The following is a 26,630-nucleotide window of genomic DNA, read 5'->3' on the forward strand; positions in this document are numbered from 1 at the left end:
AGCTTCGGTTCATTAAGCCTGCATTCACTTACAAATACAAGTTCAAAGGTCAAACACGTGTATTTCAGTTAGCTTGTTGAATATACATTTATTGTTCAAATATACAAAAATACAAAAAAGATTTATAGGGGACTGTGCCGAGCAAGATCAGTATATTCAATTTGAACCCTGCATCAAGGAAAATCTCCCTCATAGATCTTAAAATACAGAGACAGTACAAATAAACAAATCAAGTCAAGATAAAAACATCACAGCAAATGTGCTGTCACAAATAAAAACAGGAGATTTCAACAGAATGAATGAGGGGCGAAACAGTTTGGGTGACTACATTAAAACTACAGTTTGGGATAAATGTCGCCAGCACCCAAAATATTAAATTCCCTGCTCATAAGTTGTATCCAGAGTGAAGTTAAACTACAGCCACGCTACAATGTACACGAGCAGCCTTGAGTTAAATGTGGTTTGTTTGTTTACTTTATTGACTGTCTGCTGCTATAGTATCGCTGCCAGGTCGTGTCAAAGTAAGGTGCTGAATAAATTCTCCCCATCCTTCTCTGTGACCTTGTGTTTACAAAGACACTCCACCACCTAAAATCACAGAAATTCTTAACATTCTATTTGAGTTTTTCTAGTTATTTTAGCTATACTGCCCCCTAGCTTTCATTGAGACGTACAAGTTCCAGCAGAGGCAACTTACAAGTTTAAGTTTGTAAACGACAATGAAAAGAATGTGTAATGTAAGGAGGTACAACCGTTCTGAAATCTAAAAATTAGAGCAGTTGTTTGTTTATACTGCACTTCGTAACAGAGTGAATATTCAGAAGTCTCAAATAAATACGAATCACCCCACGCTGTGTCTTATGGCTCTGGTCTGGTTTGTGTGACGCACTTCAGTTTCACAGAGATAAACACACCGTCCCTAATCAGTAAATAAATTAAGCTTTAACAAAGTGAAAACTTATTAGGTCAGTTCTGTGCACGTTGGGAACCTCATTCTTATGGCTCCTTCACAACAATCAGCTTCATCAAAAGGTCGTCCAAGTCCAACCTGCTGAATTCTAGTGCATTTAACACGATGGCTATTTGTACATGGCGTGTTTGGGTGTCTTGTACTAATTCAGGAAGCGACGGCAGCGTCTCGTCCCGCAGTTGCAGTGCAGCTTATTATTCTCGTCCTCGATAGGGAACTTGTAATCGTAGGTCAGCTCTTCGCCGCGGTAGATCTTCCTCAGGGCGAAGATGACGATGTGCTTGCGGCCGTCGACGTTGATGACCCGGGAGTAGCAGTTGGGCTCGCACGAGTGGTTGATGAAACGAGCTGCGTTGCCTTGCATCGTTGCGTCCACCACGTCGAAGTCGTCGATGCGGAACATGTAGCAGCCGATGCCCTGATGGAGAATATCACGGTGAGTTTCACAATGTCGGAAAAAGACCTCAGTATAATCATGACATTTAATTTTTGTCAAATATAACAGTAATACTAACATGTAGACATGCACATACCATAAAAGACACACAACAGACAGAGATGCATTAGGATTACCAACCTTGCCATCATAATATTTCTCTCGCTTATCAGTCAGAACGGCGCGAATGACGGTGCCTGCGTACTCGATGACCATCTCACCAGCCTCTATGTTTCTTTTGCAGAAAAGTCCGCGACCATGGATTTCAGATCTTAGAGGATAACAGAAAACCGTTTCATTCAGGAAACAAGGAAAATAAATATACATACACTACATTTATTTTGGATACAAATCAAAGCTCGTTGTATTGGTGTTAATACCTGTAAACTCCAACGGCTTCTTTGGAGATTTTTTCCAGGTGTCTGTATCTCATCGCCATGGGAAGCTCACTGCTGGTGGCTCGCCTGTTACGTAGACACACAGAAAAAGTGATGTCAACGAGGACACGGCATCTGCTCAATCCCGTTCTTTGAGCAGCCTTTAAGTGTATGTTCGCGTATGAAGTCGGTTGAAACCTTATTCTTAGGACCAAGCAAGGGGCTTAAATTTGAATCTTTTACCTGGAAGATTTTAGTGGGAATTCATCCTCCTCTTCATCAAACGGACCTACTATGTCTGGGGGCTGTCTGTGCTGCGATGCCAGGAAGTTGAACATATCAAATGTTGCTTTCCTAATAGGAGAAAGAGGAAATAAATAAAATAAACACAGACACAAGATTTATTTAAATACCAGACGGAGAAAACCCAGAAACAACCTTTAAATAACCCTGAATAAAACGCTTTTGTTTCGTGTTGACAGAAAGTGTCTGTGTGTACCGTGTGTAGACTTCTGAGCGAGCGCAGCCACTCGGATTGATGGGAAGCTCCTCCTCGATGTCATCGCAGCAGTGGAAGCGGAAGCGGTGGCGTTTGCAGTTTCCGGCCCCCTGCAGTTGCTCCAGCAGGAAGATAACAGCGTCGTGGATGACACCGAGCACCCGGGGTCCGCTCATCACGCCCAGAGGCAGCTGCTTCATGTGAAAGCCCGCACGAGCTTCAAGGACGCCATCGATCACAGCACGCCATGCCCCTGAGGTAAGAAAGGTGTGAGAGCTTTGTAATGCTACGCACTGAATGTTTAAAAGAAACAATTTAAAACAAGTACAATATACTATCTGCTGTTACCCTCTATGCTGTTAGCCTTTACACTGAAGCCATCCTCACTGGTGATTTCAAAGCGCAGGTGGGGCTGGTTCATGTACACGTTCTTCTTATATTTTGGAGTTGGTGCTTCTTCCTCAGAGCTAAAACCTGAAAAATGAATACAGTCGAAAGTTAAAGAGAAAAAGTACTTCAAGTCCTAACAAGAACAAAAAAAACAAAACAATGTTTGGTAACGAACCTGAGTAAGGGCCCCATTCAGAGAGGTCTCCATGACGAGCACTGACCCACATGTGTGTGCTGCTCTTAATGTGACTGTCGCTTTGTGAAGGTGGACTTTCAACTCGGGGTTGCCTAAGTGAAAAGAGTGAACATAGACCACTATAACAAACAGAATACACACATTGATGAACTAAATAAAAGAAAATGAGTGGTACATTTTGGAGAAACAGCATTGGGAGGTATCCTCAATTCCAGTTTATACAGAGATGAAAGTTCTCCATCACAACAAGGGACTTCTGTCATGATCCTTATTGTTAGCCAACATTAGAGTGCATAGATGTCGTCTTTGTAGCTTACAGTGCTCTTATTTATTAACACCACTAAAGTGTTAAAGGGTAAAATGATTTAAGAGTGATCTGTGCATTAGAATGATTCCCTGCAGCCTAAGAAAAATACCAGAGTGCAACTCTACCAGAATCACTTATATGACAGAGGAATACACGTCAACAGTTATTAACTGCATAACGAAGCAACTCAATAGTAATAATGCTCCAACTGGAGCGTCTAGTGTCAGCTCCCTGATATGATATACCAGCTTACTTGGATGCGTTTCTTGACCAATGTGGCAGAAAGTAACAAAGTACACACCCAACTCATGTTTGAATCAGAAGTCGTAGACTTGTTGCACGCTTCTACGGGATGTCTAGTTCACTTCTACACTTACGAAACTTAATGTGAAATTTTTACTTTTTCCAGTAGTTATTTTTCAAAAATAATCATGTTTCGTCCACATATATTATTATATCGGTAAAGTGATGAGTAAAGTGTACATGTATTCATCCAGACCCCCCTACTTCTTCAGATTCAGATGACTTTATTAATCCGAGAAGTGCAATTCACTTTCACAGTCTGAAGAGTCATTGAAAGAAGTCAAGACAATATAAAAGTCAAGGCTGCATTCAGACACCACTTACAATAGTTCAACAGACAAACAGGTCACCAAATAGAGCTAGCAAATTCAGACATTAGCCAGGAATGGATTCAATAAATACAGAGATACATGAATGGACTTTAAAGGTTACCCACTGTAGTAACAGTGCATACACTCAAGTTTAAATTGTTCAGCATTTAACTGCCTGATTGCTGAAGGAGGAAAAAGTTTGAGTATGGGTTGGTTCTCCTTGAAGGGGCGAAATAGCTCCATCTAGAGGACGTTAAAGAAAAGGTTCCCTTTAATATGCATGTACCTGGAGGCTGCTGGAGGAGCAGTAATCCTCAACGGCTCAGGCTCTGCAGGCCTCCTCCCCATGTTCATATCAACCACGTCCATCATTGACGGAGCTTTCATTCTCACACCGCTCGCTCTGCAGGATGAAAACACGACAAAGTTAGCATGCTTGTGATGAAACTTGAATTACTGGCACTCAAACGGTTTTGTTTTTTTCAATACTGCAAGGTTTAAAAATACCAACAAAATAAATAAACACCTATAACTTAGCACCTAAACGTGTTTGCTGCATTGAAAAGAAAAGATAGAGGGGAATTAAATCATTCCATACCTGGGTTCATCAATGTCCTCTACGTCACTGTTCGGATCTTGTAAGAAATTAATCTTGGATTTCTTTCTGGAGGGCCTTTCCGACACTGATGAGACTCTCTTCACCCTCACCTGGCACGGAGGAGCCGCTGTTGGTTGCTGGTTCAAATATGGCTCATTAAGGCAACTGCTGGGGGAGTCTGAGCGAGCAGCTGGTGAACAATCGGACTCCTCTGCGTCCTGGACCTGGGAGGCTCTCTGATGAGTGGCGTTGGGTCGCCGAGTGTTTTTGAGGATGTTTGGTTTTGGTTTCGTTTCTGACTGTGGTTCTTCGCGGTGCGTGGCCATGGCTCTGTCGATTATAGCCTGAACTGTGCTTTTCTCGATGTTGCATGAAACTGCTTCAGGAGCGTTCTGCACACTGACCAGAGTTGTGGGAGCTTGAGTGACGCTGCTTTTCGCTGGTATTACTCTTAAGATGATTTTTTTCTGAGTTGTTGTTGTTGCCGTTGTGTTGTTATCAGCAGGTGGGATGTTTGTGGCCGAGGGGCTGGCACGAGGCTTTATGATGACACGTGGGACTGAGCGCTGCAATGCATTTCCACTGTGGAGAATCTTGGCAATCTGGCTTATTTTACTGTAGGCAGGAGAATTTGAACTAAGCGACTGATAAGTATTTGTTCTCTGGTCTTTGATCAGAATCTGACCTTGACGGTTGACCAGGAGGATCTGAGGCGCTGGAGCAGGTGCAGTCGACGGGGAGGAGCTGGAGGCTGCAGCCTGATTCTGAATGACCATTTGTGGCTGACCTGCTGGCCTTGAATTGTCCAAGCGGATGGCAACAGTTCTGCCCCGTGTGGCGCCAGGCTGAATTGGTAGAGCGTTTAAACCATTGATCACAATGGGAGATGTGACTGTGCGTGGAACTGCACAATAGTTGGCAGCAGAAGGAGAAACCGTTGTGTGCATGGGAAGACACACTTTCGGCAATGTCCGTTTGAGGTTTGTCGGTGGAGGTTTTGTCTTCACATGAACGGATTTCAGCAGCATTGTTGGAGACCTTTTGGTTTCTAGTTCTGGAGAGTAGTCAGGATCGGTCAAATCATCTTTAAATTCTTCAACGGAGTCGTTTGATGAGCTATTCTCATCTTTAGCTTCAAGTTCATTGTTAGGTGGGGAAAGCAAAGCACCGTTTTCAGAAACAAAATGGCCTGTAGCTGAATCCAAAAGCACTTCATTTTGAGAGGTCGGCGTTTCAGAGCTCATCAGGACCTCTTCCTCCTGCACTGACATGTCATTTGCCAAGCCTGATTCGAGTAAATCAACTTGAAGAGAATTTTCTTTACAGTCAGACTCAGCAGCTCCTTCATCCGTCGACTTTGATGCTGTGTAGATCGACTCCAGCCTCTTCAGAGCTACAGTCAGTTGTTTAGTAGGAGTGCTATGATTGGTATCAATGCTAATCTTTCCTTCGTCTCCCTCGTCCTGAGCTTCATCATCGGTCGTCCCGATTTCATCGCTGTCTGACCCTCCGTCCGCTCCATCTAACTGTGAGATGGACTGAGAAGGAGGGAGCTGACCTGAGGCATCTGAGCTGCTCGCAGCGTCGCACACAACTGTGCGGGAAAACCTGAGGTACTGACATGACTCGTCATTTTCCAAGTCCTTCTCCTGATTACCATCCTGCGCTGCACCCTCAAGTTCTTCCCTCCCGGCCCCTCCCAGTGTCATGTTCTCATTCAGGAGGGCCTCGTCAAAGTCAAGCTTAGCATTAAGCATGGAGGCCACTGCAACCTCTGTGTCTGTGTCAAACACAGTGTAAGGAAGCTCCTGCGCCATGAGATGAGCTACTTCCTCTTCCAGGTTATCTGGGGCGAGAGAGATCCCGTTGGTTGTAGCCACTGCTGCGTCTTCTGCCTCAGATGATGCTAGGAAGTCCTGGGGAACCTCTGCAGAAACTGGAGTTGTGATTTTAAAGTTCTGCCTTCCTTTCGGGGAATGAGTGATGGTTCCTTGGCGAGGTGAAAGCCCCACAGAAATGCCAGAGTTGGCTCGAGGTGGGGAGCTCCAGACAGGCGAGTTGGAGTTTTGTCTTGAGAGTGGAGGTGAGGCTGGTCCCAAGTTTGATGATCTGGGAGGGGAGCTGAAGAGAGCACATCTGGAGTGGACGCCGGCACTCGAGCGGAGGGTTATTGGTGCAGACGGGTCGCCGTCCGATTGTGAGGAACTGCAGCGGCTTCTTGTTGAGAGCCTTCGCGGTCGACGGTTGTCATCCAGGTCCCTTAATGTCAAAATGTGATGGGATTTTGGGAGAGCGGCGCCTGAAAGAATTAGCGTCACGATTAGAAAAGAAATGGCATACTACTTCTTTATGTGGTCTTCTCATAAAAATGACTTTGCAACGGTCAAGGGAAAAAAACCCAACATGTACCGGTATAGTTTCATACAATGTTTAATAAGTGAAGTATTTACCTGGAGATGGAAGAGGTCGAGATGACCCTCCTGCTGGTCTCCTAGCTTGTGTGTAGCCAGGACTTCTGGATCCAGATGTATTGTGCTGTTTAGAGTTGGGTGATGTGGTCGTGGGTTTTATTGGGCTGGATGAGGAACTTAATTGATCTGGGGATGCTACATCTGGCACAGAAGGAAAAAAAGTGTTAGACAGATACAGTTAAACCAAAGGCCTAAGAACGGTAACATCATCTGATGTTTAAGTTGCAAAAGAGAACAAATCAGAACAACTATGCAAAAAAAAAAGAAGATGCATTTTAAATTGTATTTTTTTTTGCTCAGTATTTCTTGAGTGCTTATTAAACATTCAACTGAGTTTACGGACCTCTGTAGTGGCTGGGACTGTGGACTATGGTGTGATTCTCTTCTTGGTCCCACTTGGGATCTGGTTCCTCCCCAGGGAGGGGCGTACTCACTTCAGTAACTTTACATGTGTATTTGCATCGTCTGCGAGGGTCTAAAGTGCTCCAGTACAACCGAGAACATCTGGAAAAGGAAGGGAGAAAGGTTACCAAACGTTACCCAGAAGCAGTTTTAAGAACACAAACTTCTGTTTGGCTCAAAACGTCAAAATTAAATAGGTGATAATGATCCCTTACTGATAGCCGACAGGATACAGCATCCTCCCATTAGACGACAGCTCTGTCAGCGCACCAAGTTTCTGAATCTGCAGAGATCCTAGAAAAGATAATCAAAACTTTTCATCAAACTGAAGCAGTCCGATATCCAGCATACTCTTGTCAAAAGAAGTTCTAAATGTTTTTACCTATGGTCATGTTTATGGATTCGGGCTCTAGGCCTGTGAGAAACTTTCTTTTGAGATTGATACCATCAAAGTCTACATACACCCGCCGTGTGACCTCAAATCCTTTTCCAGACACCTTCTGCAAGAGTATGGAAAACACCAAGTCAATACATTGTAAAGAAAATTGTACACTGTAAATTACATTACTATTTTGTAAATTACATTACTATTTTGTCACCATGACAAAAGCGTTCAGTCAGAACTATGGTGACATTTACAAAGAGAAGGACAATTTAGGGGAGAACTGTGTGCGTACCTTTGAGCTGAGGAGATCCCTGTGTTTGAAACAGTAAATCTTCCTGTCCTGCTGAAACGCACAGTTCTGCGCGCGAGCACACATGAAGTGGAAATTACTCTGACAGGTGGCAAGACAGCAGCCCACAGTGGCTCCTGACTGCCCACAACGATCACAACGCTGGACATGGAAAAAGAAAAAGAATTCTTACTTATACCATCACATTTTTGTTGTTTATCACAGTGCAGCTACATCTGCAATTCTTCAATACTGAGAGCTTCATAACTTACCAAGTGGCGCCCTCTTGAGACAGCACTGTGCACTTGCAAAAGAGCACTGTTGTCCTCATAGACCTCTGCAGACCAAATGCAGCAGTTCACGTGGGCCCACTCGTTCTGTCCCAAGTACAGCAGCCGCCCTGCATCCTGCCAGGAGGAAAATAAAAACATACAACTTAATAAACCTTAAAGGGGAATGATTTTCGTTATGTAAGAAGACATACAAATAAAGATATCAATTAGAAAAATTTAAAACTAGAACTCCAGAAACAGAATTCAAAAGCATTCAAAAAATCTAATATTTAATTGTTGCTCTTAAATAAATGAGACTGTAGAAAAATCTGCACATTGGTAGTGATTAAAATAGTATTGCTTGTATTCAATATTAACACTGTATGATGTTAATTTCAACAGGAAATGTGTATTTAATTTAGTCCAAGTTATTTTAGTTTCCTTTTAGTCTCATTGAAGTCCATTTTTGAGTTTTAATTTTCATGATTCTTTAATGGATTTTGCAGGAATATTTCTCCTCCCTGCATAAGAGTCCAATGAAGAACATCAGACATTTTAAACAGACGTTTTTTCATTCATCTTGACTCATTAAATCTGACAAACAGGTCCTGATTCATAACAGGATTATGTTGTCATGTAAAACTGAGCTGAGTCAGGATCAGGGGTAGAAGAAACATGATTTATGCAGCTAGCATGAAGTTTGTTTACATACCTGAAAAATAAGCATTTATTTACCATTTCTATCTCTACTAATCACACTGAAACTTCTAACACAAGGTTTCCATGTGCACAAGACAGATTCATCAAATAACAATGAGAAGAATGCACTGAGCACTTGTAGAAGATATATGCCATCATTTTTAATATGCGTTGTTATCTCATAAGTCACTTGAAAAAAAAGGATGTCAACGAATACTTGTCATTTGTATTGACAAAATTAACTGCAATGAAAAAAAATGAAAGTTAAACTCACACAGGGAGCAGCGTCTCCATATTGTTGGCACAGGGAACACTGCCTCATATCTTCAGTCTTGGAAGTTTCTAGATCACTTATTGCACCTGTGACAAAGAAGACCAAATCAAGTAAACCTGAAAAGTCATCCATTCAACGCACAAGTGAATGCCGCCCCACCGTTATCTATTAATGTCCTACAAGCAGCCGGACAGAGGAGAAACAACCAGTTCAGCCACAAAGTCTACAACTATCTTTCAGATAGTTTATACATTTGTGTTCCAAACTAAAACCTTTGAAGAAAAAAGGCTGCCCTTAAAACTTTGATTTTTAACATTATGATACACAGCAGGCTATCAGTTTCCGTACCATGTTTAAACTGAGTGAGGCTGTGTGAGACACCAGACTGCTGCGCAGTGCTTGAAGACAGGGGAATGTTCCCCGTCTGTTGGCCCCTGAACTCCCTGGGCTGGTATGTCCTTTCCAGCCACTGTGCATAGCTGTGCTCCTTGGAGGGTGGGAGGACCGCCTCGGGGAGCATGCCACTGCAAAGTGAAGGATAAAGACGGAGACAACATTTGAGACAGTCATCAACATGCTACTGTATTCTGAGAGGCACATTTAGTCTTATTTACACTATAGTTGGCAACTAAAGCTTTAACTATGTATTGAACTTAAATACATAATATCAGAGAACAGTCCATGTGTTCATGAGTAACCTTTGTTGTATAGCAGTGCTGTACTGATGGTCCGAGTCTTGGACTCTGACATGGGTAATGAGGACTCGGCTCAGAGTTAAGCACTGGGGACTTTAAACTGGACTTAAGACTCGAGGTCTGGTGACTCGACTACAACACTGCTGGATACTATAATAAACTTACCTTGGGAATTCCTCTGAGACTGAGTTCCACTTTTTCAGTTGGTGTGAAGAAAACCAACCAAAAACCCGCTCTACCAGCTGTGAGGAAAAAAACACAGTTTGAGTAAGCTCGAAAGAAAACTGAAAGATCAGATTCTAGTGAAGGGCAGCATCTTTTCATCTCCGACAGAATTTTATTTTTAAACTGTATAATTTGTTCAGCCTTGCATGTAAAGTTAAACCAGAGGAAGAAACCATAAATCAATCCAAAGGAAATCTAAAACCAAAAAGGAGATATTGAGGGGAGAGCGGTTTACTTTGATATAGTGTGCCTTGGCCTGGCTGCTCAGCCTCTGATCCTCAGGATGAGGCTCCTCCTCCTTCAACCACCTCCTCATCACAGTGGCAATGTCTGCATGGAAAGCTTTCTGAGTGAGAGAGAAAGAAAAACAAAGAGGTCAGGGACATTTTTATGTTTTTAGCTCGGTGTTGGAACTTATTTGACACATGAATAGAAATAGGAAATGTCAAGACCATTGTAATATGCTGAAATTTTAAAACGAGAGATTAACATAGAAAATATACTCACGATTGACGAGTATCCTTCCCTTTCAAACCTCCTCTCTATAGCTTGTAGATCACAGACTGGCTGCAATTCCCTGACATCCTGTTTGTTTGTTTCCTGACACTGTGAACAAAAATAAAAATAAAACAAGATTGAGAAAGTCAGGTATCTGGTGAAGACTAACAATAAGAAGATCATACTGCTTTAGAAAAAAAAGCACCCTTGAAATATTAGGGAGTCATAGAAATGTGGTTGATGCTCACATCTTTGCAGATAAGAAGGTGCTGTGTGGCTTTGTTGGAGAGGAGGTCAGTGAGCACCTCCTGCAGCCCATCTATCAGCCTGCTCTGCAGATCCTCCTTAAAGCTGTTGGCTTTAGTTTGGCTGCAGGGTGAACACCTGAAGGGAACTTCTTCTGCCTGGTCTGACATCAAACCGAACAGCTCATCTGTAATGACACATTGTAGAGAGGTTAGGGGAGCAACATAATTATGTTATGTATATGTATATATATATGTATGTGTGTGTGTGTGTGTGTGTGTGTGTGTGTGTGTGTGTGTGTGTGTGTGTGTGTGTGTGTGTATATATATATATATATATATTCTATGCTTCCTATATAAAAAAAATATTATAAAGATGTGGTTAAAATTAAGCTAGGTACTGATGTACGTCTCGTTACATCTAAAAACATGACTTCAAAACAGTTCAATGTCACAAATGACTAATCCTGATATCTTAAAGCGGTCGCTATAAACATTCTGGATTTGAATAAATAACAGCCTTGTGCTTCCTCACCTGAAAGTCCTTCACACGTGTAATGAATCCAGTGGCTGCACTGTGAACACTGCATCATCTGTGAGTGTTTGCTGTTGTCACTGTAGCACTTGTGGCAGACTGTGCAAAAATTTCCTGATGTGAGATAAAAACAGAAACACATTAACCAGGTTAGCACTCACACATGTAGATTTCAGGAAACAGTGGTACCTGTCACAGGTCTTACCTTTGTTGTGGAGAACATTGCAGTCAGGACAAAGGTCCTGCTCGTGGTTCCAGGCCAAGTCCCAGGATTTCCCAGGAGTCACACCACAGCTTTTACACCGAATACATGTCATACACACCTACACAAACAAAACAATGTCACACAACTGTTAGATTATTCTAGGTAGGCCCTACTGCACACAAACTAAGTTGTTGAAATATTTTGATTTTTTTATCCTGATAATCCAGAGGCATAGCAGGTAGATTAATATTCCTGGGCTAGTAAAGGAATTACCCAAGGTATGTTGCAGTTCGTGGGCTTCGGGTAAGTTGGTCCCAGGCAGGAGGGATGGTACGACGTTTGACATCTTCTACACTGCAACACCGGCTGGAGAGGACGAACACAAGGGCATCGAGTGAGATAAAGAGCTACCTTGTATGTCTTTCACAAGCCATCACTACTGTCAATGCATTATTATGATGGTTCAAAACATTTAAATAAAGCTACAGTATCCTGGCACCTCTTGTGGAGTATCTTAAGACATTATGGGCCTGGAAAAAATGTAGCATGTTCTACTCTGGGCTCTTACAAACAAAAGATATTCAAAGAAAAAGTAAGCATCAAGAAATGTTTGTTTTACATTTATTAGGGAAGTGATCAGCAAAAGACAAAAAAAAAAAAAAAAAAAAAAAAGGAACAAAAGGCTTATTATAATAAACCAGAGAAAAATAGAGAAGTCAGAAAAACATCAACAAGAACCAGATAGACAAACATCTCACATTCTACATGAGCTGAAGCACTCTAATCAAAGCATCTCCAGCAGACATCTCTCTCTGTGATCACCTGCAGAGCGTGTTCAGACACTACAGAGGGGCACAGAGTGAGGGGGATGGGCCTTCATTTCATCTATCAAAGGTGGCGATCTTATAGCTAAAGATGTACGGTGTACTAAAGTGGTCATTATTATAATAACATGTGTGACAGTCTGTGCAGGAAACACTCAGACTAATCGTTTAAGTTTCATTTGTCGACATTTCAGGTCAGAAAATCAACAACATTCTTGGTTACATTACATCCCTGATCTAAACTCTAAAAAAATAACAGATAAAATCCCTCCCAGAGTAGATCAAATTTGATGAATAAGATTTTCTCTGTTTACTGTATTACTTAGGGACACCCGTCCTGTTTAGGGTATAAATGTATTCTATGTTAAGTGTAGATAAATGTGGATCTGAAGTGTCCTCAAAAGCACATGAAAGCTGGTTTGGCTGCTAACAAGAGGAATGATTCAATGAAGGGCACTTTCAGTGAGCACTTCATTATTTCAGACCCATAAAGCCTTTCAGTAGATGTGTGTTTGTACATCAGAAGTGACACTGTGTTACAAACCTTTGTGTTCTTGCTTCGACGGCCGCACACGTGACAGAATTTGCAGCGCCTGCAGCACCAGTTCTCCTTGTTCTCCTTGATAGGGCGCTCCTCAGGTGCGAGGCAGAAACTGTGGAAAGGCTCACAGCAGATCTGGCAGAATATCATCTGGTGGATGTTGGAGACAGAAGAAAGCCGGATGAGTCGAACTGTTACTATTGGTACTGCCGAGCATCAACTGTTTGCGGCTACGGGCCAAACGTGGCTTCATTACCTCATATCGTCCTTTACTGGCACAGAGCAGACAGACTGGTTGCGGTGTGGTTGGGACAGACGTGAGGACGCTGAGCCCGCCCATCAGCCAAACATTCTGCACTGCACAGTCCTCCTGGGAATGAAGTCACAACAAAAAACAGCAAAAGGAGAGTGAGAAAATTCTTCTTTGTTTTCAGTATACATAAAGGGCTGAGGGCTCATAACGTTTAGCATGGCTGATCCCACAATGTTTGAATTATTCACTAGTATTGTATTAAACTGTTGTACTTCCACCAGGATAATAAGAAGACAACTTTAACATAAAGTTAACATAACGCATATTGATGACCCCTGCTTTTAATTTATCAGTAATCAATAACCCCGAAATTTTTTAAAATCTTTTCTGTGGGACTTCAAGCTTGTTAGTTCACTTTTTTTTTTTAGACATTCTAACGTTAATATCAATAGACATCTGTCAACACAGATTTTACCTTGGGAACACTAGTATAAGACTGTCACACAACACTTGTGGATTCACTCACCTTGAAGTCAACACGGATCTTGTACTTGTTCTGCGACAGGCCCTTTTGGGGAAATCCGTTAATTACCCCTGTCGGGGTAGTCGCTGCACACTCTGCAGGATTCTGAGAATGAAGGACATAGTGTGTGTGAGTTGTTTGCAGCACTGTCTGCTTTTTAGATTCTTCATCCTCCTCTTCAGGCCGATCCTCTCGAGAAACCTGCTCCTCTTTCCTGCCCTCCTGCAACTCGGAGTGGGGATTTGCAATGTGAGACAGCACATTCACAGTATTGTCTTCCGTTTGATCTTTGTTAGCCCTCTTTGTCTCATCCAGGTTCTGCCCCTCTGGATTCCCCTTCAAACACAACGTTGACTCTGTCAGAGATGTGTGATGGACAGAGTGGAGCAGTCGTGATGATGAGGATTTAGATTTGTGCACATGGAAAATTGACTGCATCCCACACTTGGGCAAACGGTGCAAACGTAAGTGCAGATATTTCTTAACAGAGTCTGTCGGTAAAAGGGGGGATGCAGGATGCAGGACAGGGGGGGACAGTTCTGACGGAGACTGTGTGGTGGGATGGGATGAATTTGAAACAGCACACTGTGTTAAAAGCTGGGATATTATCGGATGGGACTTGGAAGCACACTGATCCAAACACTGTCGAGACAGAGCAGACTGCAGCACAGAATCAGGCAGACGGTGTAAGTGTATTTGTAGCTGCCGCTGCAGCGTCGGCATTGGGCTCCTGGACAGGTCGGTGTCTGGGAAAGAGTCTCTGGGCTCCAGCTCTTCCATGCTCTCCTGTTCCTGCGAAGGAGGGGACTGCCTAAGCCAACCAGCACCATACGTTCAGATAAACTGATTCTAGTGACATGCAGAGACGGCGACCGGCAGCAGCCAAAGTGAAAGGAGAGGGGAGAAGCACTGTGTGAAGGTAATGTGTTAGCGAGGAAAATAAAGTAGGAAGGGCTGAAGAAAATTTAGCAAAAGCATTTAACAGCAAGAGACATAAACAGGCGCTGTCTGAAGTAAATGTACAGATAAGTAAACTTTCCTTCAAAGATAAGTAGATTATCAAAATAAGACTTTTATAAGACTCCATGTGGTTTTCCTGAGTTAAGACCTTTAACGTTACAAAACCAGAAAAAGCATGTTATTTTTAAGTATCAAAACTATTATTGTATTATTTCGACTTCCTCACAAAGACTTGATGTATGCATTATGCCGAACAGATACTGACATTGTTTTAAACTTTACCAGCTAGCCAGTTTGTAAGCTCATCATTTGGTTCACAAAGATTTAGTGGTGCCTCTGCTGTCATGTTCTTTGTGATGTAAAAGGCTGTAATCTCTCACACAGACCGAAGGAGACTTTCATCCATCTGCTTTGTGTACAAACGCTCCACAGAGGAAAGAAGCAAACTGCCACAACACAGTACAGGACGCATGCAAACAAAGTATGTCTAAAAGTTTAGCATGCATGCACGCAGGTCTTTAGATGTGCCATTTTTAAAGATGCATTCATTAAAAAGCAATTTAGTCAAACACATTTACCCGTGCTCTCCTACACTCTAGTGAGTGAGCAGTGTGCACCTACAGCTCTCCATCAACTGGATGAACCATGAAAAGAGCTTGTTGACCACATGTTGTTTACACTTGTTTTTATGTCATCTTTGAAGTATGGTGGCTTCCTCTATAGACGCCTTAGGACTAGGAGGAAGATGAAGGCATCGCAGATCATTGAGTGAAACACCGCTGAGTGGACGGATGCTGTGACAAAGAGGTTTTAGATTTGATGGATCGCTGAATGAGGTAACCAAACCAACTCGGGCCAATTCAAAACCAACAAACGCAGCTGGAGGTAAACTCCACACTTGAAGCAGCGTTTACATACGAGGTACGAAGGAGTCAAACGTTCATGCCAGCTAAAAGAAGCCGAAGAGTCAAACTGTACACTTCAACGTCAGCGTGACAAGCGGAACGTTTCAGTTCTTGGTGTTAGAAAGCCACAGTGGACTGAAGTGATGATCTGTTGATTTGATCTCTTTAAAGTTATTCTATAAAACACATGATCACTGTATATTTCTTTGGATTAATGTAAAAAAAAATGCAAAGTAAGTCGTAGTGCATTTTATTGATGGATTGTTTGAAAGGATTTAGATCATGTCAGTGTTGTGTTACTTTAAACTCGAGGTAGGGAGTCAATGTTTTTAGGCACATTTCTACATGTAACTGTAAGGACGGTCATACATACATTATTTTGTACGCGTCGTTTTCGTGAGGATTTTTTGTTTTCTGTCGCTTACATTTAACTTTTGATTTTATATTCCTGGATTGAAGGATTTTAAATGTGAAGAAAAAGTGAGGGCATAATGTCCAGTGAGCCTGATACTGGTGTTGGATTCAAAGAAAGAAGCGCTTTATTGTATGATCGATGTGGTAAAGTATATGTCAGATGTGACGCATGAGGAGGAAACCAAAGAGTCGGAGACAGAAGATTAGCAGAGTCTGAACGTGAAAGTTGATATTGAAACACTCATTCAAACAAATATCACATCTGAGAAGAAAAATAAGTGATATGCAGACCTGGGCCAAGTGGTTCTGGAAATGTTTGAGGCGGTTTTGTTGTCTTTATCATGAAACGGTCAAACTCAAAGTGGTCATTTTTATAGTAATTCATCGATGTGGCTGTGTTGTTTTTAAATTGACATCTAAAAAAACATTTTCCAAAGATGTATGACCCAGGTTTGATACAGAGGTATCATGAAGGCGAGGAGGGGTCATCTGCTGGATGTTTTACCTTGAAAGCTCGGGGTCTGCCGACGGTTCCTTTGGGGAAAGGCCGGCGATGCTTCACCGTCTCGGGTGGAAGGTTGTCAGGCAGCGATCCGCACTCTTTAGGGCCAAGATCTCGAAACAAGAAGAGGAAAGAATTTAAGACACACAGCACTACAGTGACATGTTACAACGACTGCTTGTGCATCCAATGTTAGTGAGGCTTTCGTTACCTTTGTTGCTCGTGCCAGTAATATCTGACTTGACTCTGGGTCTTTCTGCCCTCGTCTGCTTGTCCTCTTCCTCTTCTTCAGATTCAGACTTCAGCAGGTTGCTGTATGAGCGCGGTTTGATGTTACGCAGGGAGTGTTTTCTGACTCCGGGAGCCACTGAAGACGATCCCTCTCCCGCTCCTCCAGAGATCCAGTTCGCGTTCTCAGTGCTCGAATCAGAGCCAGACGTTCGCCTCGCCTTGACTGAGAAAGAGGGGCCTTGTTATTCATTTAAGCAATCTACGACCAACTGTTCAGATTTGGGCTTCATATTAGAGTTAACTTAAAGGATACTTGAAGAATTAAACATGAGACCCTCCGAATTAGAGACTTACGTTTCAGCGGTTTGAAGAAGCGCTCCATCTTTGCTTTCTCAATCCGGTCACACTTTTTGTATCTGAGGAAACAATAATCAAGAGTTTAATCTGATTATTAACTCATGTTAAATTTCATGAGCAGACATCTGTGAATGTGTTGATTGTCAACACGTTTTCTTTTTCTGGTTTTGAACTGAAAGCATTTCTAAAGATTGTTTTATTAAAAGATATAGTGTTGAATTTTGTTGACGGCATCACATCAATCAGGACCGAAGATAGATTTTTTATTTTTTTTTAAATCAACTTACATGCAACACTGTCTCTTAGTGTTTGGTCCCCCAAACTTGGGTTTGTCAAGACAGTTGATACACTTGGCGCAGTCCTCCTCTATCAAGCAGCCTTGGCAGGCGCCACAGCGCCGGGAGCGGATTCCTCCGGGCATATACTGATCTAGGATCTTCCTTTTCTTCAACCTGTGGCCGATTCCCCTTCCCCTTCCTCGCCCCCTCCTCCGGATGCTCTCCTGAGAGACAACCCACTGAGCCCTGCCCTGATCAGCGATGTCATCATCGTCATCATCTGCCACATCTGCAAGCGAGAGATGGAGAGGATGGGTAGAGAGCAGCACCATTTATACAAACGTCAATTATTATTAAGTACCTGTGATGCTGGGCAGACAAATTTGAACTTACTATTCAGATTGAAGGAGGGCTCCTGTGATTGGAGAAGCTTCTATGCTAATTTACTCTTTATCCGCTAACAAGCAAACCTGACTACTACAGCTACCAGTTACTACTGGCTGCCCGAGGAACTTGCTTTGTTCAGACTGCAGTCAAAACAGATTTGTTTCAAACAAGGTTTTCAAACTGTCTGCAGCATGATCATATCTGCTTTTTGTGCAGACACCTCTAACAGAGCGTCCTGCGTTTCTGTGGTAAGGACGCGGGATTCAGTTACTATCATAGACAAATGAGAGCTTCATCATTTTGCATTTCAGAACTCCTCCAAACCAGAAAAACATCAGTGAGTCCAGAGTGGGGGAACTGTTTTTATTTCCCCCCCCACCCCATCGAGAACATGCGGCTCTGAATCAGTTCTGTAAATGAAAAGGCCCCAGGACAGGTTTTTGTTTTCCTTCCTAAATAGTCTGGAAACCAGTCTGAACAAAGCCATAGAGTCACTATAGAATAAAGTTAGGTGAATGCATGAACACATGAGAGGTATCAGACAAATACACTGCTTCTTGAAATCCCTCCCCTTGACTTTTTGTTAGTTAGAAAAACACATTTGAAAGTGTAATCCCTTGGGTTTCTTTGCAACCTCCAATGGAAGTATTTTAATGTGAGCTGGCCCAAAGCAACTTTAGACACATCTAAACACATTACTGAGAGGTGGTGGCTTTGACAGATCACAATGAAGAAGGTAGCTTGAATAATCTTGTGTAAGGATCAGTTTGTTTTTCCTACCGGCACTTAACGTGTTCGTTTGTCAAGCGGCACTTCCTCACCTCATACTGAGTGATGCTCACTCGACCAGTGTTGGGTAAAGCTTTCCAACAGCGGTGGCTAATCTGTGTGTGACAAAAGATATTTTTTTGCTGGCAAGTATTTTTATTACAACTACATTGAGCTATTGAGCAGTTTTTCTAATAAATATGTTTTGTGCTCAGCAGATCATGTTTGGTAAAAAAAAAAAAGCTCATATATTTTACGCTGTGTTTCTTACTGCTGCAGTGGCATCACCAAGGCAGCTTTTAAGAAAGGTTTAGCTGGTGAACGTTTTCATTATAATAAACTAGCAGAGTCGTTTTGCCAATAAATAAATGGAAGAATATAATTTAGCTCTGGACAATGCCAATGAAGGTGGAACAGATGAAGGAGATTATAAAAATAAAACCTACCTGGAAGATGATAATGTTATCAAGGCGTTTACTTTTTTTTACGGCCAATCTGTGAATGAATGATGTGTTGATCCTGACTACTACAGGATGGAAGTGTGTGTGGGGGTGGGGGAAAGGGGGGGGGGAGATGGGCCTTTGTTGTAGAGATAGGATAGTGGATAGAGTTGGAAATCCAGAGGACTATAGCCTTCATACATGGGCGCACACACTGACCACTGCGCCCCAAGTTTATTTGATTTTATTGTCTTTATAGCGACGTTTCTATAAGCGGGTTGCAGAGGAAAAGAGGGAGGTGAAAACCAACAAATTAAGATTGTTGTTCTATGCTGCCGGCTCCTCCATTCACACGTCGCTGATATGGAAAACTGTTGCATGGAAAACAACGCAAAGTAGAATGACCTGTCGGTCTCTGCCTTCTTTGGTCAAGACAAAGATAAAAAACGTTCTACTTAGAAGTAAACGCACACACAGATGCTCCGTACCTTCTGTTGCAGGAGAAAAGGTGATGCCCTCTCTCTCGTGTAGTGGCAGGGCACTAAGTCTGGGAATATCATCAGGCACCATTGCACGAGGCTGGCCCAAAGCCACAGCTGCTGCACGACAGACATGTTTGATCCTTGGACCTCCAAGTGGCTGCTCCTGCACACAAACGGAAGCAGATCTCGTGAGGTTTAAAACAAACAAAAACAACAAACAGTATAAAATAAACAAATCGCTGTAGAAACTATGAAAAACAAGGAATGTTGAAACTTACTTTCTGATGATGTTGAAAACGTAAAAACAACTATTGCAGTGTTGCATCTGCCTTTCTATGTTGTGTAATTTTCAAACAGATCCCAAAAATAATAAAGACTTATTTTTTTCTTTTTCCTTCACGTTCACAGAAACTGATATTGGGGCTGGATTACTGACAACTACACTGTGTATTTTTCCAACAAGCTCAGCAAACAGAAACAAAGGCACTTGGATTTTTGTGGGGATCTCTCCACAGAAAAAACTCAAACACTTAATTCGACATGAAATGTTGATTACCTGAGGAGTATTATCTTTGGGAGCTATGCCTACTTGTCTCCTCCTCCTCCTCCTTCTTCTTCCACTCACTGGTACCAGCGTTTCTTTGGGGTCCAACTATTGGTCCATACAATGGAAGTAAATAAAAGGTTAAAGTTAGAGATGTTAATGCAACTTTCCGAATTAACCAAAGTAGCTTTTTGCTTTCTGATTAAAGTTCAGATTACTATAATAGTTGTGCTCATCGTTGAAGTTCTGCCATTTTTTAGCACCAAGAATCTCTCCAAGTCTGCAGATTTAACCTCGGCGTCTTACCTGCGACAGCTTAAGCTGCTTCTGCTGATCAATCTTGATGAGCTGGACTTTTGCTTTCTTCAGCAGGTGGAGCATCGTCTTATTAGCTCCACTGAGACCGACCCGATGGCTGAGTCCGCTAACTTCCAACACTTCATGACTGTCCCTGGTTTCCATTCTTGCATCACCTGCATCAAAAAAGCAAAACACAATTAAACAAAGTCTTTTATATAGCCCTCCAAAAATGTAGACGTATCCGTCGATTAAAAAAAAAAAAAAACTTATTTCAACCAAGATTAACTTGAATGTAATATTTTAGTCTTTGAACAACATGAAACACTAATATCAAAGAAAATCCTTACAACTGTTTTTGCCTTTGTCTCCTAACAGCATATGTGAAGATGCTGTCGCGTCCTTGTTCACCACGATGGCCAGTCTCCTCACAACACCAGGAGAGTCCATCTCCTCCACCATGACCTTGGACCTACGCCTCTTCCTGACATTAGAGGTCGAACCCTCTGAAGGTTGCGTGTCATCTCCCTGAGGGATTGGCTGGCTTTTCTTTTTCTCAGCAAGTTTCAAGGTGAGTTTCTTGAGGTTCTTGTAGATCTCGAGGTGGCTGCCGCCTGGGCTTGGCTTTGATGGGAACTTCATGACAGCAGGCGGACTCTCGACCTCAGATGAGGAGTCGCTGTCCGACAGCAGCAAGCTGTCATCATCGGTCGACTCCTGACATGATGGACTTGGTTTTTCGTCCTCTTTCTGTTGACTTTTCAGCCATGTTGACAGAGAACCTTTTGGAAATTGAATCATATCTTCGTCCAAGAACCTCTTTGGAGCTTTTATGACACGTGAGGATCGTCCACTTGTTACCGTGGTAGAGGAGTTGTTTGAGGTCTGCTGGACTTGATCAGAAAATACGCTTGCCTCACCGTGTGACGGCGTAGTACTCGGACCCTGTAGCTGCATGTCAGGGGTCTCTGTGCCTGGAATGGGCTCCGCTACGTAGGTGTAAAAAACGCGTTTAGTGCGAATTCTTCTCTTTTTTGGCCGTTTAATGAGTGGACATTCTTTCAACTGCTTTCGCTTGAGCCCGAATAAAGATCTGCGTGGTCTTTTGTGTGTTCTTTTTGATGGGGAATCTGCAGCTTTACATTCCAGGGGCATCGCCGCCTCCTCGCCACTCTCCGCACCTGCCTCAGCTCCAGCCTTAGGTGAGGCACTCATTCCCTTAGTCGTCCTCTTACGCTGCCGCTTGGGAAAGGACAGAGCGAGCGCTTGAGATGTGCGTCTAGCGTGCCCCATTGGAAAGCCCCTCCTGCGTTTCACGGCCCTCTGTAACTGGGATTGGTCCGTGCCGGAGTCCTCTGACACCTCGCCTCGTTCTTTAACCGCAGAAGCTTTATCGGGGCCAATGACTGCTGTCCGAGTGCTAATCAGCTCAACTGCTGCAGTAGCAGTTCGGTTTTTCAAGCTGCGGGAGTCTGCTGGTTTTCTTGCTCTCCTGACAAAGTCAGCTGACCTTGTGCTGCTAAGGCTACCTGCAGCCTGCTCTTTTGCAGTGAAATCTACCTGCTTGCCTCTCAGTTTATTGACCACTTTTGGTATTTCAATGTCTTTCACTGGACTCTCTTTGACATCCTGGTTAGGTACAAGTTTTCCAGTCACAGCCGGTTTTGGGGACCGTGGCATGATTTTTCCAATAAGAGGCTTCGCTCCAGGAGACGAAGACAGGGGAACAGTGGCAGAAGATTTCTGTGGACGAACGGTTGAAGTCCCAAATCCAGTGAAATCCTCCTCCTGAGGACAAATACAGACAAACACAACTGTTAGCTTGGTGTTAATGCAGTATCTGCACATGTATTTATATAGACGGTGATGCTTTACACAACCTGTTAAAAAAAAAAAATCCTTGCACCAAGAAATAGCTTTAACCTTAACCAGCCGGTCGGTATCAGTTGCCAGAGGCTACAGATGTGAGAAAACATCATCAGAGCATTTATGATTTTACTTTGGCTTCGATCAGTGCCAAATGTTTTAGACACTTCTAATTGAGGAAGAAAAGAAAGATCAATATTTTCGTACGTATTGGATATACAACCAGTAAGTGACCTGCTAGATTTCGATATCTGTAAAGACCAAGACTCAGCTGCCAGACAATCGTTTGTTAAGACATGAAAGGAGTTAGGAATTTTTTCCTGATTTTCCTCTTTTTTTTTAAACTGTTGGTCTCTGGACAGTAATAAAACGTTGACGATATTTTGAGTCACCTTTTTATTCTAAGTTTGATGTATAACCGAATACTGTCCTAAAAACTTGAATTAAAAAGGTGAGTGAAAATGACTGAGCCCTTTCTATTCACCACTTTTAAAGTTTGTGTTGATCCTTGTAATTAAATAACTACCTACTTTTACTGTGATTAAATCAGCAACAGCATGTCTGTGTATTTTCAGGATTTCTTTCTTCATGCCGTCATAACGCATGTTGAGAAACAGCTGAAGTGGTGCTGTTGATGTGTCAAAATTTAGATTTCTCTTATTTGGTTTGATTGAGATTTACATTATGACAGTCAAAATGAAAGACACTTTTGTTGATTCCCTTGTTATTTGATTCTGTCTGTTCTGCTTTACATCCTGATAATGGTTTTCTAAAGGTTTCTTGATTTTTGATTGATGGTCATTTTTACATCATGAACTGTCCTTGAGGAAAGTAACAATAAAGCACTGTACCAAATATGAAATACTTTCATTAATAATAAAGGAAACAGTAAAAAGGTCAGTGCTTAAAAAAAAAACATGTTCAATTAAAAGACAACCCTTACACTAGAGTTCATCTGAGCCCCACATTTTATTTTTTGTAGTTTTTTTTTGTTAGTGATTCATTAAATAAACACTTTATTTTTAGGAACATTTCTAATGTCCATTCTTTAAATGATCCTGATTTATTGATTATTGTTGGTCCCCGCATCCCCTAGAAATTCGGGGAACATCACGCAGTGTTTAATATATAAATTTAGCCGATTGTTGATGCCAAACTCATTGTGTTTATTTTCATAATTTTTCACTTGGACATGTTATACACGTTATGTTATATTCATTGTTGCTGACCTGAAGACTCCCACGCAGCTGACATTTCCTTTCACGTTTGATAAATCAGTGTTTATACAACTGATGACTTATTCTACCCAACTAAAAAACACTGTGAATTAACTGTTATATTTGCTTGCAAGTATTAAGTTGATGCAAAAACAAAGTTACTGACATGAGTGTGTACCAAATTATTTGCTGATCAGATATTTGTTAACAAAGCAGCCATCGGTAGATATCGATGATCAACTGATACAACCAAATGGCCCCCCGGCTGAACTCAAACAACCACTTTCTTTCTGAGTCCAGAGATTATCGGGTACTGTCCCTGCTGCTGCAGTCAGTAAAAACATCCACACTGCTCTCTACTCTTACTGCACAGTTGCATCAGTATGCTGCTGAGGCATCAAACCAAGCAGATTTTGGTTTCAATATGAGTAAACAATTAAAAAAATTTAATTCACCAGGCTCACTACCTATTCACCATCTCTACACGTGACCTTTGAGACATCTAATCATTTCTTTGGAGTAAATTGGGTGAGCACTGAAGCTGAACGGTCATTGTTTTGTGGCCTTCATGTACCCTAAAAGAGTGAATAAAAGAGTAATTCATACTTAATTTCTACATACGTTTTTAGACACTCTGAGGCAGCACAGCATGTCTCCAGCCACCTCTAATTCAGAAACCAGTCAGGCTGCAGATGCAAAATGTCCCACCAAAGCAGAACAAAAACTTACCTCAACTTTAATAACACACACCCATCTCCATGTTCAAACGCAAAGGCTCCAAATATTCATCAACATGAGAGTCCATTCAGAAGCACTTAAGGGCAGGCGAGTGTGAGATGCTGTGATGAACTGAGTGACGTGTGCTACTCCAGTTGAGCAGCACCCACAAGCTTAAGCCCGGGCCATGTGATTTTGTTACAGTCCACTCCAACTGGATTGCATCAGTGAAATTCGACTGATGTCAGACACTAAAGCCTCTGCTCGGAAGATTAAATAATATGATGAGATCCGATTTGGCATTATATCGTTATTGGCATCCTGTCTGACATGGCTTTGAAGGAGACCAACTTGGTAGTCAAGGATATCTAACACTAGTTTCTATACAGTGCTGTAGAAGTCCTCTCTCATGGATTGATAAAATGTATGACTTTGTACGCCTCTTACGAGGTGAAGTCTCGATTATCCAGAAATACTTTATCATTACTTTTTGATTTATGAAAAATATTAAGGTGGGCCTAATCAACTTACCGTAAATGACAATAAAATATGTTATGTGAGATTTGTTATAACTGAAAATATATATATATATATATATATATATATATATATCCTATTTTGCAAGATAATATAGTTTAAACATACATACTTCTTATCAAATCTCTTAAGGTTTTGCATCGTAGAGAAAGAATCAAATTCTGAAGTGAGAGTTCAACACAGGCAGCTGACAATCAAAGGTTTAAAACAAACTACTCCATGGAAACTGCTTTAAAACAGTAAAAATAAAACATTGTCTTAGTTCATAGATAAAGTCTCGCAAAAAACAATGCAAGCACAAATTTTTCCACTCTCAGACTACATTTGTGAGCTTTTGTAAAGTAAAATAATAATGACTAAGACTGCATCAATCCACTTCATAGTTAACAATCATGTTCTCTCAAACACTGCATGTATAACATAACACTTAATCATAAGAATGTTTATATTTATCCATTTGGCTTGAAAATAACAGCAAGCAACAATAAAATGCTTGTTTGACTTATGGCAGACCAATAATATAAAGCCTGGTGACCTTCTGATCTAAAAACAATTGTTTTGGGGGGTTTAATGTGTTTATCTTCACCTTCTAAAACCCCCAATATTAAAGATACTGTAAGTGATGGAGGGGGTAAATGTTTCTAAGCTACGTGCGTTTTAAGAAAAGCTAAATACTGGAAGAGACTATTAGTAGATGGTCCAATTTCTTGCATCTTTGTAACGTTGATGTTTCTCTTCCTTTTTGCATCCCACGTTTATTTTCTGACGCCCAAAACACCGAGCAGTCAGCTGACCGTCAACCCCGGGTTAAACATTCATAAAGCCAGCATGTGTTAGTGACTCAGTGTCAGGGATTTAAACTCAACAACAAAAACCCATGTCGCGTTGGAGATAAAAACAAAAGAAAAAAAAATATGTCCCGGTTTCTACAACAAACACCAGTTCACGATTGTTATCGGACCGCCAAAGTTTCCGCTCTTCCGCTGCAAACAAACAAACTCAGCTGTGCGGACACTGGTCTCTTTAAATGTAACGCTGCTCCCACTTCCAGCACTAATATTGAATTTTTAAAATTAGATGATCAACTATTAATATCTGAAGAGGCGGCAGACTGAAAACATTTGCCCAGCCAGCCAATCTTAAACATAGCCTGCAAGAACACGACTCGCTACAATGGTTCAGTGTTAGCCCTAACTAGCGTTACATTAGCTTAAATATTCTTAGGAACTAAGACATAAATAGTTTTAATGTTGCTCCTTGAAATTAAATGCATCGAAGTCCTCCATATAACGAAACGTAACCCGTGTAGCTGACATGCTATAGTTAGCTTATTCACCTCCTCACTGTCGCTGGAGTCAAACCCCGCATCTCTCTGCCGGCTGTGCTTCTCCGCCACCCCGAGCAGGCGCAGCAAGGACGGGTCCTCGCTCAACGCAAGACCGATGTTTACGGGCCTCGGCCCTCCGTCAGCCAGCTCCCCATCGTCCGAGAATAGCCTTCCGCGTCTGTTTCGTTTCTCCGACCGCAGCCTGCTTCGGGCCGAGCACGGTCGACCAGGGAAACGTGCCTTGGCCGGAGCGAGTGTGCTCAAGCCCGCGACGGTAGCGGGAGGTGATAATCCGCCTCCCGATGCCGCCATTATTTACTACGACAACACACACGGAGGGCGCGCGGGCAGAGGCTGACAGCAGCGATATGAGGCGCAAGATGGACTGCGCAGAGGCAAAGGCGCGAGATAGAGTGGAAACACAGGTGCATCATGGGAAAACGAACTTCGTCAACACTTGACGCTCTTCGATCCGAAACACCGTGCGACTTCGTCTGCGTACATTCATATTTCTCCTATCCTTTTGTAGTATCAGCGTTTTTCAACTATTCAGATCACCTATTTTAAAATGTAAATTATTAATATCCCAAGCATTTTGATATACAATATATTATGTTGCTTAATATATGAAACTAAATTTTGTTATAGGTTTAAAAAACATATTGCAACGTAGTTTCT

The 26,630-nt window shown here is 42.1% G+C and overlaps 1 protein-coding gene across 2 annotated transcripts; it reads right to left on the reverse strand.

Moving 5' to 3' along the window:
• Positions 1–68: 68 nt before the first annotated feature.
• Positions 69–26,414, reverse strand: kmt2ba (lysine (K)-specific methyltransferase 2Ba). 2 transcript variants are annotated; one of them, XM_079368776.1, is made up of 36 exons: positions 25,962–26,414; positions 20,639–22,076; positions 20,298–20,464; positions 20,004–20,099; positions 19,454–19,610; positions 17,380–17,659; positions 17,090–17,151; positions 16,716–16,958; positions 16,508–16,617; positions 13,727–14,515; positions 13,204–13,317; positions 12,951–13,097; positions 11,856–11,948; positions 11,583–11,700; positions 11,378–11,491; positions 10,846–11,030; positions 10,607–10,705; positions 10,335–10,445; positions 10,040–10,116; positions 9,528–9,703; positions 9,180–9,265; positions 8,207–8,341; positions 7,938–8,096; positions 7,643–7,760; positions 7,476–7,554; positions 7,202–7,362; positions 6,838–6,999; positions 4,388–6,686; positions 4,076–4,192; positions 2,848–2,960; positions 2,631–2,756; positions 2,283–2,535; positions 2,027–2,137; positions 1,787–1,870; positions 1,548–1,677; positions 69–1,388 (listed from the first exon to the last, which is right to left on the reverse strand). In XM_079368776.1, the coding sequence occupies exons 1-36, from the start codon at positions 26,262–26,264 to the stop codon at positions 1,113–1,115; spliced, it is 9,288 nt and encodes a 3,095-aa protein (XP_079224902.1). In that variant the 5' UTR covers positions 26,265–26,414; the 3' UTR covers positions 69–1,112. The 2 variants fall into 2 exon arrangements, with proteins under 2 accessions (XP_079224902.1, XP_079224903.1); XM_079368777.1 differs by having other exon boundaries at positions 13,727–13,828; positions 25,962–26,413.
• Positions 26,415–26,630: the final 216 nt, after the last annotated feature.

This window comes from Symphodus melops (assembly GCF_947650265.1).
Source record: "Symphodus melops genome assembly, chromosome: 18".
NCBI classification, from domain to species: domain Eukaryota; kingdom Metazoa; phylum Chordata; class Actinopteri; order Labriformes; family Labridae; genus Symphodus; species Symphodus melops.

Coding starts and splice junctions, on each gene's coding strand:
- kmt2ba (XM_079368776.1), bottom strand. CDS start 26,264: ATGGCGGCATCGGGAGGCGGATTATCACCTCCCGCTACCGTCGCGGGC. Junction 16,618..16,715: donor TACTGGCACGAGCAACAAAG/GTAACGAAAGCC, acceptor TCTTGTTTCGAG/ATCTTGGCCCTAAAGAGTGC. Junction 2,138..2,282: donor CGCTCAGAAGTCTACACACG/GTACACACAGAC, acceptor TTCTCCTATTAG/GAAAGCAACATTTGATATGT.